Source organism: Phaenicophaeus curvirostris, chromosome 7, assembly GCF_032191515.1.
Source record: "Phaenicophaeus curvirostris isolate KB17595 chromosome 7, BPBGC_Pcur_1.0, whole genome shotgun sequence".
Classification (NCBI taxonomy): Eukaryota; Metazoa; Chordata; class Aves; order Cuculiformes; family Cuculidae; genus Phaenicophaeus; species Phaenicophaeus curvirostris.
In genome coordinates, this window is record NC_091398.1 from 14,451,406 (window position 1) to 14,468,107 (window position 16,702).

The following is a 16,702-nucleotide window of genomic DNA, read 5'->3' on the forward strand; positions in this document are numbered from 1 at the left end:
TGGTGTAGATTCAGCCCCACTGTTTCTCCAGCTGGCTCCCCACAGCCCTGTGCTGGCTCTCAGCTGCCTGGAACCCCGGAGAGATACAAGTCTCCCCCAGGCCAAGGCCACCATCAGGGCAGTGGGACAGAATGGACAGAGGGTGGAAAAGACAAGCGCGTGGGGCTAGGCTTGGCTCTGGGGTTTGCTGGGAGTCCCTGCTCCCAGATCCCTCTTGTGACACCCAAAGGTGGGGCTGATGCTGAACTGCAGAGGACTAGGTCATCCGAGTCACTTTCCACCACCACAGGGCTGTGGGACCAGGACAGGGATATGCTGGCACCCAGCTCCCGAACCCTGGCAAGGTGGCTGAGCTGGGACAGTCTGGTCCCCTGCACATCCCCTAGGCTGGCTTGAAGGAGGCAGAGAGGGCGCAGGCTGCTCCCTGCCATGGTTCCACCACATCTGAGCCACCCTCAGCCCTGTGTGCAGCCAGCGCGTCCCTGCAGTGCCCGAGTCAACCCACATCGCCCCGGCCGGATGTTACCATGTCATATGGTTGCACTGCAAAGCCTTGATTGGACCTTTCTGGTCAACACCAAGCTGTCTTAGTCCTAAATGATGTTTTTCTTAGCCTAAAACCGCACTGGGGATCGGCAGCAGCACTGGCACAGAGCCCGTGTCAGCTTCTGGCTTTGCGTACAGGTGGTGCTGTTAGACCTGAGCAGCTTCCAGCCACCCCTGGCTTCAGGAGGGGAGGTCACGTTTGAACGAGAGGACATGTGTGCACAGGGTCTACATGACAGCCCTAACTCGTCTTGGGGTGACAGTTGGCCTGGGGTGACCTCCCCAAGGGGATGGGCAGCATGCAGCAAAGGAGAGTGCTGGGCATGGCCCCTGTGTGCCTCCAGCTGTGCCCTGGTTTCCCTAGGGGTTTCTGGTTGGTCATAAACCTCTCAGTTGAGTTTCCTTGGTTTTGCTCTGCCATAAATAAAAAAGCCACTGAAACATAATCTCTACCATCATGTTTATTAAATAGTAATTTTAAAAGGTTTTTATACAAATCATATAAACACAGTTTGATTTTTTTTTGTTTTTGTTTTGTTTTTTTACACTGAAGAATCACAGTAAAAGCTCTTTAAGTCCATAAGTCCTGGCTCAGCCAGTGAATGGTCAAATACCTTGAACTGCAAACCTTGGAGAAGTTCCATTTCTGCATATAATTTCTTAATGGTTTACATCCCATGGGCACCCCAGCACCTTCTCACAAAATGAAGTTGCCCATTAGCAACACATCCACACATGGAAAGGTGTGGACACAACAGCCTATTTCAGCAATGGCATTAATACCAATTTCTTTTTTTTTGTTTTATTTTCTGGATTTCACAGAGGGAGTTGCAATCAGCAAACCAAATCTATTTGCTGAGAAGGATGCAATGAATTGAATGCACAGACGACTTTTTTTCTTTTTTTCCCTGTTGAAGTTACAATCAAACACAGTTTTCTGTAGAACAGTAAAGCACCCAGCAGAGGTAAGTGAGGTATCGGCTTTGCAGCATTATTGGCCCGCTCCTGCCCAGCAAGCACACACGCGTGGGCCCTGCCCTGTCTGGAAGGGGCAAGTGGGACACGCAGGGCGGATGCTTTGCTGGGCCCATGCCAACTTAGTGCCAAGATCGGCAGTACTCTCCTGCCCCAGATCAAGAGATATATTAACACGAGTCAGTCCCACGGAATAAGTCACATACACGATACATACAGAGAATTCACGTGCGTGTGCAAACACACTATTTCTGAATATATGTATATACGAACTCTTCTCTCTGTACGCCTACTAGACACCATAACGTCACCTTTTTAATTATATATTTTCACCTATTGTTTGCCTAAGTCGACTTTTCTACTGTATGGTCCTTTTCTATTCATCCTTCCCCTCACCTGTGATTTGAAGGGGATAAAAATCATCGAGCAGCAGCAGCAATCCAGCTTTGAAACGGTCTAACGGTCTGGTACATTTCCTCTTACTGCTTCTGTTTCTTTTGTGCAGTAAAATAACACCCCTGTGGAACTTGTCCACAAAGAATGCCAAAAGAAATAAGGTGATTTGAAAGGAGAATCTGAGAGATGTTTACTGCCATTTCTGTTGGGTGCACAGTGTGAATTAAAAAAATGAAGGCCTTTTTTGTGTGCACATCTCTGCGTGCGTGTGTATGAACCGTGGATGTTTTGATGACACAGCTGCTGGTATCTGCTTCCCCAGTAACACGTGTGTCTTACAGTGGAGAAGTCTTTTTTTCCCATAAAAACTTACTGTCTGATGGAGCTTTTCATGAATCACTAGACAAATGTTCCTATTCCCACTGCACCAAGGAGCAGCTGTGGCACTGTCCGTGCTCATCTCCTTTCCAGATGTTGCTCATCTCCCCAAACACCTGGCCTCCTGCAGGATGTGTTTGCAGGGGCTCTGCAAACTGAGCTTCACAGCACATCACACCTTCAGTGCTCTGCAGTTAATGAGGGAAAAATCCATCCCCCAACCCAAACTATTTACTAGGCAAAAATGTAAATTCAGGACATGTCAGGTACTTCCAAAGAGCCCCTGGAAAAGGAAACCCAATGTGCTGGAGAAGTTTCTTGCTTATATATGTGCAAGCTGATAGGGGCGATCTGTCTACTGAATTGGAAATGAAGGCATTGGTTTGGGGCCCAGCATCTGAACTCTTCTTCTCCATTAAATTGTTTTTCGTAACACTTCTCTCTCACAGCAGAGTGCTAAGTGGAGAAGTATCAGCTGCCAGACAATGTAGCCAGACCACTTGAAAGCAGAAGGACCAGACTTCTTCAGCCAGGCTCTACCTGGTAGAGAGCAGTGAAGAAGAGCGTTTTGCTGGGGAAGGATGAAGGCCTCACTTCTTGTTTGATACAGCACTGATCATCAGATGGAGGAAAAATACTTCTTCTAAGGCACTTGTTCAAAGTAAAACAAAACACAGCTCATAAATAAAACTTCAGGGGTTTGCTGCTGGTCAGGAGAAGTGCAGCTTTGCTCTGAAGAGGATACGCTGGCAGCTGTTTGGTCCATTGGTGCTGACAGCGCCAGCTTGCGCCCACCAGCTCCAGGAAGAAGGAGAGTGCTGCAAAGGTGAGGGGGGCAGCAGGTGTCATGGCTGGGACCTTGGGCATGGCTCCCACCACGGCTCCCACCTCCTTCCCTGTCCATTTTCCCTCCCTGGCACTTTGAAGAGGCCTCAGTGCTGTATCTCAAGGCAAAGCCCAAGTGAAGCTCCCTTCCCAAAGCTGTCGCCTGAGCACTGGGAGCCCGACAGGCTCTGTCTTTTGTTTGCTGCAATTTTCTCATTATAGAAAAAAAAAAATAAAGGGCAGGATCAAGAGGGGTGGGAGTTTCAAAGAAAGGCCTTCCTGATGAAGGCCTCAGCTGTCACAATCCAAGATCTGGATTTAATAAATGGCTCTTATTCACAAATCACTTTAAGGCTCTTCAGCTTCTCTCAAAGAGGTGCTTCTAGACATAGAGTTTCCTTTCTATTCCATTTCGTAAAAACTTCAGAAAGCTCTGTTGTTACCACTGACACTAAACCCAGCATCCTACCTTTCCTCTCCTACCAGGAGAAGGAAAGTTGCAGATAACAACACCCTTCTATTTTCAGGACTGGTAACTGCACCTTCAAGGACTTAGTGTGAGGTGCACAAATCCCTACACCAAAACGGTGTCTGAGCAGGGTCTAAAATGGACAGGGTTTCCAAGTGTGTGTTTGTGTCATTTCTAAAGAGAGGGTGGCTGAAGAATTCCCTCAGCCTTCTCAGCAACGCACTAGAGAAAAGACGTGGGAAATAAGGATCAACATTTAGTTTCTCACATCTGAAAGGTAAATCAGTCTCTCTTGCCATGTCCCAGCCACTCACATCAGCAGAAAATGAAGATGAACCAACAAACAAGGGCCTCGGCTCCCCCCTTGCCCATCAGAGTCTGATTTGTGGGAACGCCTGCTTGGTCCTAGCAGAATGTGACCTGCTGGTGGGACCTGATGGCAGGAGCAGCACCTCCCATTGCTCCTCCTGCACCCCTCCTTCCCCATTATGGCATTCAGTTCCCATAGAAAACAGCAAAAATAGTAACCCCCCCGTCAGCCCACCTCACTGGGTGCAATGCCGAGGGTGAACCCCAGGGCACCTGTCAGGCCTCTGAGCAGCACTTCTGGTGATTCATCTTAACTTTGTGCTTGATGCCATCGTACAGCTCGAAATTGTAGTTTTCCAGTGTGGTGGAGCTCCGTGAAGATAGCCCAGCGTACGAGCATGTGCAGTAGAGAAGCAGACCAGCACAGATGGCCCCAAGGAGGACGCCAAGGGAGCTCATTGCTATGATGGTTACCAAGATGGGATCCAGAGTGTAGAGCCAGCTTTTTTCTTTGTCCAGCTTCGGGGTCCCTGGAGAGTTAGTAGAGAACAGTGTGTCGTTCCTATCCGATCCAAAGTAATCTGCAGTGAAATGGGCACTTATTATCCAGGAATCGCTTTCTTTTACCTCCCACCTCTATGCATTTCTTACTTAGAGTTGTGATGGTCTTACAAGAGTATAAGCTCCCCTATGAGTTTATCTCAGCAGGATTCGCTAGCGCAGTAATGCAAAGTACCAAAAAACCCAAAAAAGTTAGGTTCCCTAATTTACTTCTGTATCTCAGGCTACATAAATAGCATGCTAATATTTTACACCCACTGAAACTCTAGCCCTCCAAGTGCCATTGGGTTCAAAACTATGGAAAAATCTGTCCAGCTCCCAGACTTAATTTTCTCCATTTACAAGTCAAAATGCCATGCAAGCAGCAATTAATGCTTGAAAGATCAGTTCCACTTGTCCTAACACAAATACAATATATTGACTTTGCAAGGTTGCTGGCTGTTGGAAAAGGAAAACACGAAAAGAAAACGAACGGCTTGGTCCAGGAACTTAGTCACTACTTGAGAGTGTGTGTTCTCAGGCGTGTTCTAGATTCTAACCCCAACTAAAGCAGAAGTTTGTGAGTAATTGTAGCATCTGACACTGAAACGCAAGCTACCCCAGATAAATTGCCCACGTGGCACTTGCGTACCAACCTGGATCATCGTTGTCTTCAAAGTCTTGCTCAAAGTCATCCTCCATTCTTGGGAAGTTCACTAGAACAAAAAAATGGAAAACGCTGTTGGTGTAAAGAGGCCTTTTGGGGGCATCACTGCCAGTAGTCACTGGGTTGTGAGACCACACAGAAGAAAGCTGTAGTTGAACTACTGCAAGGCTCTTCCTCATGGAAGGAGGAAGAGCTCTTCCTCTTCTTCCTTTGGCCAAAGTCAATAAAGACTCTTGCACACTCAAGAGAGCAGGATCTGCCCACTACATTGCATTTCATAACCACCAAATGATCAGCTTTTAAGAAGAAAAGAGAATGAGTGAAAAGCAAAGAAACCAGATAACTTGAATAGCACTAAAATATTGTCATTGGTGCCTGCATAATGACCATAATTCACTATTAACACGCCCATGGGTATTATCCTTACGACTTTGAATAGGATCTTAGTGCCTATCATTACTCGCCACTAATGCTAGATCCATTTAGCACACTCTACTTTTCATCTTTCCCCATACATCTTACTGGACACAGAGCTTCAATGAGCCAGTTTCTCTCTGGGTTTCAGATAAATTCATAGTAATTTGAGGAAGTCATGTATCATCATTACATGTTTTAATGCAAAAGATGGTTGAAATGGAGAGAGCTGCAAATGGATGTCCATATCTAGGCATTTATGTTAACATTCCTCTGATCCAAATTCCTTTTAGTGGTGACATTTCTTTTTATTGTTCAGCACAGATCAAGCACTAGTAACCAAATCACATCCTGTAATCTGAGCAGAAGTTATTTTCTGGTGCTGTCTTCCTAGCATTATCTTGTATAGTTGCCACAGGTCTTTTTCAGTTTTCCAAAGGAAAATGCCCTTTCATTTCAGTCTGCTTAGAATTTTCAAAGCTGACTGTAACTCGGGGTGCTCAACTAAGAAGGCACCTCAAAATGATCAGGAATGCAGAAAATCGAGGACTACAAGAAACTGGGAGAAGTCACACCCTTGAAATAGCTATAGTTGAAAACCAAGGCTACTTTGCATCTTGTGCAAAACCAGGGAGATTTTAAAGAAGGTACCTATAAACAATCAAAACCAAAGAATGTAATTTGTGCCTAAAAAGCCATGTGCAAAGAAACTATCCAAAAACCTTATAAAAGAATATCTGTCCATATCTGCACAGAGATTTAGGACTTGAAAAGACCTCCTGTATTGTCAAACCCACTTGTTTGATACCACAGACAATGGTATCAGGAAATCCCCATCAGCAACATTTCAAGGTTCACTTCCAGAGCAGAGGGCTCTCCTGAGTGCCACCTTACACCTGACTGCAGTGATCCTCCATGCTGGTACTAAAGATACCTTCCCAAATATTCATTCTTTGGGCAGAATTGTCTTTTGCCCTCTGCATTCAAAGGATTAAGGGATTTCTTTGAATTTTCAAGAGAACCTGGTGATAGGAACATAGAAAACTCAACACTTGCCCCTCCTGACAAGAAGCTCTGTGTCTAGTGAGCCAGGTAATTAGGCTGACTTCAGGCTGCAGGTAGCTTGTTGAAGAAACATAGGTGCACACCATCTTCTGCAAATCCTCAGTTTAGCAGTGAGTTCACATGACTTCTCAGCACTTCCAGAACTGACAGGCCCAGATGGCAACATCTTAGGGCTGGGAGAACTGCCTGAGGGCCTCTTGCAAACATTTAGAGCCGAACATGTGGAAAAATAAATTGCAAAGCAGTTCACACGCAGAGACATCTGCTTTGCTAGTCCTCCATCAGAAGACAAGCAGTGAAATTTGCCATCCCTGTCACCCTAAGGAAACTGTAGGTTGTTTGAACACCAGCAAAGGTGGAAACTGGACCATGGTCTGCCCAGGGAGCCTATTCATGGGGAAGGCTGTTGGAAGTCTTTTGCCTTTCCATATTTTAGCTCCTCTCAATTTCGTGTGAGAACAAGCTAGCAATTTGGTGGGTTTTTTTATTTCCCAGGGTAGTTGTGAGTGAAAAGCCAGAAAAAACAAAATATTGGTTAATCAACTCTTTCAAAAGAACACCAGTTCTTACAGCCTGAAAGGAAGGAGCGCTGGGAAAACTTGAAAATAGAGAATGTTTATACAAAAAGACCAGCCCCAAATCTATTTACTCTTCCAACAATTTTCTCAATTCCCCGTGATAATATGACTCCAAGTCCTGCTTAAATGGTACCTTCTTCCTCACCCATTCTCCTTCCTCCTCAGGCCTGTGGTAAGCCCTCATTCTTCTGTTCCCTGCATGCCAATTCATGCTATCAGATGGTATGTTGTCATGCAGGGCTCTACACTGGCTTTGAAAAAATACAGATTGACATTTCTTTTCCATACTAGGGCTTCTCAAGTCATTAACAAAATAAGTTCTGGCTGTGTGGCTGTCTGTGGGAATTGAAGCTGGTGGTCTCAGTTCAGCTCCTAGTGGAGATGATTTCCCGTCACAGAAACTAGCCTGCTATTTGTCATCAATTAGGCTCCTTTGTGACAAATCTCTGCAATGTTGTCACAAGTGGAGCAGGCCATGGAAAGTGACTCCTTTGGAAAGCAATCTTCAGAAAAGCCCTGCAAGCTACAGAATGGGAGAAACAGGTATTGTCCTGTGCTGTGGAGACCTGCTTCCTTGAAGAGCAGCTTTCAGGCATAGTCTGTATTTTAAATGGAAAAACAATATACTGGAAGGGTAGGCAGGAAAGCTAGGGGCAACTGTATTTAAACAGGAGTGATTTCCCCTGCGTGAAAGGCCTTTTTAAACATGTATGTGCTGGATGATGGCTACAAGCACCTAGCTGGTCATGCCAAAAAGATGATGTTAGCAATGCTGTTGGAAACGGCTGGATGCCGAGAAAAGGCTGTTATCTGTGAGATCTAAGAGCACTGCCAGCTAAAAGGCTAATTTATGGGACCTGAAAAAAAGAGAGATGAGATTCTAATCTAAGACAAGGAGCAACTTAAGTACCATGTTCTTATGAACTCACATTGAGGGAGAGCAGGAGAGACTTAGTATTTGCAGATATTAAAGAGCTTTAATGTACATCTGTTTTAAAAGAGTAGCAGTGCCGGGAGGGGTTGGGGCAGGGAGGGAGTTACTGGAAGTGGGGACAACATGTGCTTGATACGCCTTGCTGGGGCGCTTTGGGGAGGCACAAGAGCAGAGGAGGTTCTCTGGTGTCCCACCACAGACATACATGTCTCTGGTGTGCTCCAAAGCTGCCCAAGGCAGCTCACCTCTGCTTCATATAGACTGGCATAGATTTCCTGGCACCACATGCACTCAATGCCAGCCGGCCCGCACAGGCTTCCCAGCAGTGCCCATCGCCTCAGGCAAAGACCTTTGCACCAAGCCAAGAGCTCTTGAGTTGGAGAAGACACTCAGTCCCCATTACTGAAGCCTGGACACATTTCTCCACTATCAAGAAAAAAAGAAACAGCTGGTTGAACTCCACTGCCTCCTGCCTGGTCTCTCCATCCTAGGGCAGAGCTCTATCACCATGTGTCTTTCTGCAACAAAGCTGGTGAGGGGGCTGGAGAGCAGGTCTTATGAGGAGCGGCTGAGAGAGCTGGGGGTGTTTAGCCTGGAGAAGAGGAGGCTGAGGGGAGACCTCATTGCTCTCTACAACTACCTGAAAGGAGGTTGTAGAGAGGAGGGTGCTGGCCTCTTCTCCCAAGTGACAGGGGACAGGACAAGAGGGAATGGCCTCAAGCTCCTCCAGGGGAGGTTTAGGCTGGACATTAGGAAAAAATTCTTCACAGAAAGGGTCATTGGGCACTGGCAGAGGCTGCCCAGGGAGGTGGTTGAGTCACCTTCCCTGGAGGTGTTTAAGGGACGGGTGGACGAGGTGCTAAGGGGCATGGGTTAGTGTTTGATAGGAATGGTTGGACTCGATGATCCGGTGGGTCTCTTCCAACCTGGTTATTCTATGATTCTGCACACAGGCATTTGGAGATGGTGGCCATGGTGCCTCTCGGGCTCATTCTAGATGAACTAAATGAACCTCCCAGCAGGAGATGCCTTTCCCAGAGGACAGATCAAACTTGTAGCAATTTCTAGCCCTTTTTGGAGCAGGGGAGCCTGGCCTAGAGAGCACCCAGGGTGCTTTCCTGCCATTCCCCATGCTCCCACTCCCTGCTTCCCACAAGGGGTCTGTGGGCATGGTGGCTTGTGGGCTCTGCTGCCTGAAGTCTTTTGCTCCCCAGTAACATCTGCTGCTCTACTGCCTGCTACAGAAGAGCGGTAGCTGACTGCCCTATGGCCCTTTCCACAGCAGGGAAACAGCCATGTGCTGCTGCTCACTTCCCCCAGAACGTCAAGTACCCTCCTACATGCTCAACCCTTGTTCCTGCGGTCACAACATCCACCTTGGCTGGCACTATCCTGCCCAGCAAGGGGAGCGTCAGAGCTACACAGCAGCTCCATGGCCAAACAATGCCCACAAGGGCCTGAAATATTAAATAAATAAATATTAAAAAGAAAAGACCAGGAAACAGGGTCAGAAATCACCACTCTCTCAGCCTTGGCAGAGAGAGGCAGAGCTGCGGCTCTGCTCTGATTCTCGCTATTCTCCCTTTGCTCATTCCCAGCCCTTTCCTCCCCACAGTAATAGCGTGGCTCCAACACACATCATTTTGTTTTGACATAGCAAAGCAGCCGCTGTGGCCTCGCCTTGACACCGCTCTGCTTGGCGGTGACGCAGCGCTGCTCCCCTGGCTGGGAGCCCTGGGGACCCGGGGGGCGACACTTCCCACCCTCCGTGAACGAGGAAGCGCTTCTCAAAGCAGCAGCACAGGCACCAGCCAGAAACACTCCCTCTGAATCCCCCATTGCTCTGTTTCCAGCAGAAAATTCACCTCTTCCTCACTCCTCCAGAAAGAGAGAACAGTTTCAGTTAGCAAAAGGGCTAAATCCCTGCCAAATTTCAAATTAAAACAGTGCTTTGGCTACAACTGAGCATTAAAGAAAGCAAATAAGCAGCCTTTCCCCTAGCCCAGCTGCCCTCCATAGTGCAAGAACACTTGGACCTTATCCTCAGAGTGCTCTGGGGATGCGCAGCACACACCGCGGTGCCATCTTCAAACTGGGGGGCACCGAGGAGACTCTCAGGCTTCCCATATGAAGGGGAAGCACAGCTGAGGACGTGAAGTTCCCCACCAAAAGTACTCACGCAAAATAAAGCCAGGCTGGGTGCTTGGTGTGGAGGCCAGTGCGAACAGGCATCTATTTCCAGCCCCGGCACTGCCCTCAACACGTGGCACCCTGCCCTCGCTACATGCATGGCACCTCCCCAGCATGTACTGCTTTTGCACCTCTCGTTCTCACCAGCCCAAGGCCAGAGAAATGGTGGTGTCATTATGCATGTGGATGACATTACAGTGGCTTTATACGGATTTCCTCTCCCTTAACGCTGGATTACCCAGGTAAGAAGCCACTGGTTGGGTTTGATGCTCCATGCCAGGGCTCACCAGTCCCGAACCAAGCAGCTCCTCAGTGCAAGGGCAGCGTTGCCAGCCCATCGCCGTCACGCAAGGGCTCAGAGCTGGGGAAGAAGCTGGCAGCTCTGCAGCATCCCGATATGTTTATCACCCTCCCCGTTGTTGTTGTTTGTTTTTACAGCGGCAATGGCTAACGACACTATCCCTCAAACTGGCAGTCATGCCTGCAATCGCTGCTAAGAGCTGCCAAAGCCACTGATGGAGGAGCTGTGGCGGAAAGCCAAGAGGCTGTCCGATCTCCCTTGGGGCCCTTGCCTTGTGTCTGTGCGCCAAACTCTGCTGCCCTGACTTGGGCTAAGCTGGGGCTGGTCCCGATAAAAGTCAGCAGGGTTTCACAGGGCAAAAATGCCAACACAGCCCCATGCACAATCCAGTTTCTACCTCATTCCCTTCCATTCACTAGCAGATTGATTTCAGCACTGCCCAGGATAAATCCAACCTTGCCCTCACAGCCTGAGGGAAACTGCTCTTGGTTCCCTGTGCCAAGTGTCATCTTGCAGGCCCTTCCCCTGGTAGGAGTCTGGGCAGGAGGCTGGCCCGGCCTTGCATCCAGTCTCCAGGCTTGGTGACCAAGCACTGTGCTTTGCAGCCTGCTGAGCAATCATCCGTCTCGGGCACGCTGACATTGCCTGGGCAAGGCGCAGCAGCCCCCTTCCACTGCACTCTCTGCTTTGCCCGGCCATTGCTACCCCTTGCACAACCCTGTTTGCCGGTGGCCTTGCACACGTCCTTACAGAGAGTGCCTGTGGGTCTTCTACCACCAGCCATATGGAGCCGCTTTCCCTACAACACGGCAGCAACTGCAGAGATAAAAAGACTGACACCATCATCCCACATACAGCTGGGGAAACCGTGCCTGGAATCCTCCCCGTGTGTGCAGGAGACAGCAGGCTTCCCCCTCTAATGCCACTCACTGAAATACAGAGCACCTACTACTACCTCAAAAAAAGTATAGCCATTTATTGAAGGAGACTCTTAAACGCCTGAAGTTACCTGCAGAGGAGATTGCATCAAAACCACACTAAGTTGTATTTATTTTTTTAAACAAAGTGTGCTAATTTTAGATGCTTTCTTCCCTGTGATGGACTGCAGTCTGAGCACCAAACTCTACAGTCAATCCGGCTGCAATGCACATACGGAATAATTAAACCCTGAACGATTCCTCCCTTTCTGTCTGTTTACTTAACAGAATTTTTTTCTTCCTCGTTGGGAAGCCATCAGCTAGTCTCTCCCTCCCTGTTTTTCACATGTGCATATTTGTTTTGAATTTTGCTTGGACAGTCACTGAAGTGTATGAAATACAAATTACAAGTGTATGAGATTTGCTGTAAAATTAGAGCAAAAAAACCAAACCCAAAATGTGGCATGGGTCCTCTGCTTTGCTTGTGTTTGAACAGCCAAAGCAAGGGATCACATTTGAATTATTTTTTGTGTGGATGGCCTGAATTCCTAGTAAAGCCAGGAAGCTTCATTGCAAAGCTGAACTGCATGCCAGGATAAAGAATATGATAGAAGCAAAATAAATACAGGAGGGAAAGAAAAACCTCTTAAACTGGCAGCAAAATATATTTCACATGAAATGTGATGCTGCTGACTCCTCTAAATGGGTGAAAGGTGCACCTAAGAAGACGGGAAGGACAAATACTGCAGTAAAGGTCCCTGTAGCAAGCTGGGAGGACTCAGGTGGAGGGAAGGCAGGGGATGCACCCCTTGCCAAACCCTTAGTGCTGGACCACTCATGCACAGCTCCTCTCTGCAGTCAAGACGTGCAGAGGCTCAGCAAGGATTTTATGGAAGAGGAATGCATTGCCATTTTCACTATCAATTTTGGTAACAGCTTACACCGTTTTCGAAGTGCTTGGGGATGGAGTGTGCAGCTCAGCTGAGCTGGCAGCCGAACCAGCCCCTGGGACCCGGGAAGTTAGATGTCCTGTCTCCAGAGGCCCTGGCTGGAGAAATTCTGCATAATCACATTGAGCAATTTAGCACTTAAGCAAGTTAGTGAAATCCCCAAACAATCCTAAGTGTTGGTCCAGCCACCCAAAACTCCCACTAAGGACTGGTACAAATGTAATGGATCTAAAAGCCATTATTAATGGCCCGATCCTGAGTGCACTGAGGCAGGGTGCACACACCAGCTGTGCTACCAGGAGCTGGGGGTTAGCTGGGGGTCTGCATGCAGCAGGAATGGAACAGGAGCTTCCCTTTCCTAAAGGATATAGCTTTGATACTCCAAAAAGAAACAGAGAGTTCTGGAACACCACGTTGCTTCAACCAACAGTGTTCTTGTTAGCAAAGAGAGAAGAAGGAAGAAAAACCCCAGGTATTTTGTATAAAAATATCATCATTTTATTACATTCCACACAATACATCTTCAAAGAGTTTCAAATTTCCACAAGATATTTTTCACACACAGGCAACTGGGCAACGTTGGGGATGTCAGGGCTTGAGGAGTTGGGGAGAAATGGGAATAAAAATCTCAGAGTGACCTTCTGTTTTGTCTTTGGTGATTTTGGTTTGAAGGACAGGGTGGCACGTTCTCTTCTCTGACACACCAATGTACACTTGCTAAAGTTCATGGGGGTGAACCTGGTTAAAGTGAGGGGATTGTCTCACCTAGGGCGATTGAATTGACTTCGGAAACGTGACATCTGCTGACATGGCCTGGGCTGACCTGAAAAGGCAGCAAGGGCACGCCAATCTTTTACATCTGTTTTAATTTGCAGCTGGCTGAAGAAGAGTGGGATTTCAAATCACAAACCACGCACATTGCAACACCAGTGCTGCGTAATGACAAGGCTCAGGGAGAAGGCACCCCAGCCCTGGAAGCCCCTCTCTGGGGCACCATCTGCATGGTAACAGGGGCTCCCCCAGGTCCTTCACAGCTCTGCTGGGACAGGTACATCCCTGCCACACTCAGGGAGCCAGGTGCTGGGGAAAAGCTAACCCATCACCCCTAATGAGCTCACCATGCCAAATCACCCTGTATGTTTTAGACACCTGCTGATGCAGCTGAGGGGTCCCACTGAAATCTGTTGTGTAAACAACGTGAGGAGCTGAAACAGACTGCAAGAATAAAGGCAGGGAGAGAGAGGAGGATGGCACTCCCATCGACAGAGATCCCCTGGGGAGAAGGGTCTGCTGTAACAGGGGCAAATGCCACCTATGCACAGCACCATTTGTGTTTCCACTTTTTCCTCAGACCAAAAGGAAGCTCAAGACTGCAGGGAATTTAACAGAGCTGCTCGTCTTGATTCATTTTATGCAATATTCATGGGCAAAGGAGGGGTGGGGAGCACAAGCAAGTTTAGGAGGGGGGAGGGAATCTGATCACTCATCACAAATGAACACAAACAAGATGGAGAACCTTGCTCACTGGAGGTACATTTTTTTCCTGCAAACAGATTATAATGATTCAAACCACTTTTGCATGTCATCATTCAGTAATTTATATAAGGCATTTCCACTACAATATGCTGGGCCATTCAACAGTCAGAGGCATGTTGGAGGCTCCATCTCGCCTCCCTGGTTAAAGCAGCAGCACTAGCTGGGGCCCCCAGGCACACCGGCTAGGCTTTGCTTGCTAGATGTTACTGGTGCTTTAAGAAGCAGAACATTAGCAAACGCAAAACTAATTGACATTCTAGAAAGTCAACTGGCAATTTTTATGATTCAGCAGCTATGAATTGGGCAGAGGAAAAAAAAACAAACCCAGAATCCAGAAAGGGGAATTTTACTTGTCCCTTGAACGTTTCTAGCAAAAAGACAAGGAGGAGCCCTCTCCTCTCTCCCTGTGTAAAAGCAAAACCATCAGCACCCAGAGTGAGGATACTTAGAAAATAAATAAACCTTCAGTCCTCAAGAAACTACAGTATTTAGCATCCACCTTAGACCTGCTGAAGTCTATGTGTTACCCTAAGGCTGGCTTTAACAGATACAAACAGAACATTCATTATGAGCTTCTCTGATATAAGGCAACTTTAAATAGATTCACTTGCAGGTGAGAGAAGAGGAGGGATTCCCTCCCCTTCCAAACAATGGCTGTGTTATCATGTTGGCTGCAGAAAGAATAAGATGGAGAGATCTTACTTTTTGCATGTCTATAAACCTCTCTGGATTCTTCTAGCCATCTGAGGTGGACATTCCTACTGTCCAGCCTGGCTTCTTCTCACTTTGCACCCAAGACATTAATACTATCAAACAAGAAACCCAGCCAAAGCTAGATAAGGCAACAAAAAAGCATTGCTCTCCTTCCCAAGTAAACAAATCAGGGACTTTACAACAAATGTATCCCAAACCTTTGCAGAGGGAAGGTGGGAAGAGGGGGGAAAAAAAGGCATTCCCTGTGCAAGTAACAAGCAAATTAAAAAGGGGCTTTTTCTAAATATACATTCAGTCAGTCAGACACACATGCTCCCATGCACACTCACATACACTGATTCAGGACACATACGCACGAGCTCCACGCATAAGCTTCCAGGCTTGCCATCAAGTTTCCTTGTAGGTTGCCTACCGGGAGGAGAAAAAACCAAACCAAACAAGCCTACCAACAAAAATATACTCCCCAAACAAACAAACACAACAAAACAAAAAAACCCACCCGACACCCCAATTGACACCCCAATTGTCCTCGAAAAGCAACCAAAAGGGAGCATTCACTTCTGAAGTGAAGGGGCGGTGTGTCTCTTCTGGTGATCCAAGATGCAGCATTAGTTTAGAGTTTGTAAAAGATTCAGGGAGGGCTGGGGGGACGGAGATGTCTAAGAGTTCACACGTATGCTAGGTAAGGAAAAAAGTGCAAAACTGAGGCAACGTATTTGAAGTCTTAGTTTCTGTCTGTCTGTCTGTTTTGTGTTTTGTTTGCTCTCATTCCTGTTCGGCTCTCAGCAGCGTGAGCTGGGATCTTGCTCTAGTTTTATGGTTAGGGTGGGCTCCACGGCCACAGGGGCCCCGTTGGCATAGTGAGAGGTTTTGTAGGTGATGGAGTGATCGCTCTTCTTGGCCGCATAGCGGAACCGGTGGTAGTGGAGCACAAGGGCCAGCGCGACGGAGACCAGCACCACAACAGCACCTCCGGCGGCAATAACGTAATACCAGTAGGCTGGGATGGGCTGCACTGACACCGTGTCCACTGTGGGCTCGGTCCCTGGCAGGAGGGTTGCCCCTGGGGAGGAGACACAGAACAGGGTTGCTAGGTGGGAGGCATGCAGATGCACAAAAAGAAACACACATGCTTTCAAGAGTAGAGCACGGAGTAACACCAGGTCCTGGGGCTGCCTCTGGATGTGTGGTGTGCTCCTGGAGGGGAGCAGAGCCTGGTGTTTGCTGAGCCCACATATTCAAGTGCCTTTTTCTTCCCTTTTAATTAATAAGACTGCCTGGATCGCAATACAAATTCCATATGCACACTATTATTACTGTTATTTCTGGCATCAACAAATGTTTTTTTCCCCCTCTTTTTTTTGGTCTTCTCCAGATCAGCCGCCTGTTTTTGTCTCCACATGGCAGATGTTGTCAAGCAGTGACAAAACACATCATGTCCCTAATTGGAGGAAGAGCGTAATCTCAGATGGCCAAGGAAGTTACCACAGGAGACCGGGAAAGAAATTACAGGGGAAAAAACATTTGTTGTTCTTACAGAAAAGACAGAGAAGATCTCTGTCTGAAAGTGCTCTGCACACAAATCTGGTCTTACTAGGTGCCCCATTCACAGATTTACAGGTTTCCTTATTATTTTTTAAAGTGAGAAAGGATGGTTACAATTATTTATATGACACAGGCTGTGAAATTCAACCCAACACTCACATAAGGAACTCATGCTCTCTGTAGCTTAAGCAAGCCAACACTATGAATTCATGCCAATAAAGCAAACACACCTAGAGAAGGATGGAAAAGCACCTGCTTCCCTTGAATTCAAGGGCAGGCAGTGCCAAGACTCAGCCCAGAGATGATTAAGCCTTCCTACTCCTGTAGGTGCAGTGTGTTGGGAGGCAGGGCATGGCTGCAAGGTGCTGCTTCTGCTTTCTAGGTCATTCCAGGACAGCTCAGCACACATCTGGTGATCAGATGCACGCAGGACCTTACTACCAGTCTGCAGAC

General features: G+C 47.5%; 1 protein-coding gene across 6 annotated transcripts in view; it reads right to left on the bottom strand.

The window, feature by feature from the left end:
* Window positions 1–989: 989 nt before the first annotated feature.
* The window catches only part of NRP2 (neuropilin 2), an 88,993-nt gene continuing 73,280 nt past the window's right edge, over window positions 990–16,702 (bottom strand). For 2 of the 6 annotated variants that reach the window (XM_069860953.1, XM_069860947.1), the window contains exons 16-17: window positions 5,095–5,154; window positions 990–4,479 (exon numbers count right to left, since the gene is read on the bottom strand). In XM_069860953.1, coding sequence (XP_069717054.1) covers window positions 4,175–4,479; window positions 5,095–5,154 — 365 coding nt within the window. In that variant the 3' untranslated portion in view covers window positions 990–4,174. Of the gene's footprint in view, window positions 4,480–5,094; window positions 5,155–12,929; window positions 15,768–16,702 lie in introns of those variants that run through there. The other 4 variants (XM_069860950.1, XM_069860948.1, XM_069860952.1 and 1 more) reach the window with 2 other exon arrangements.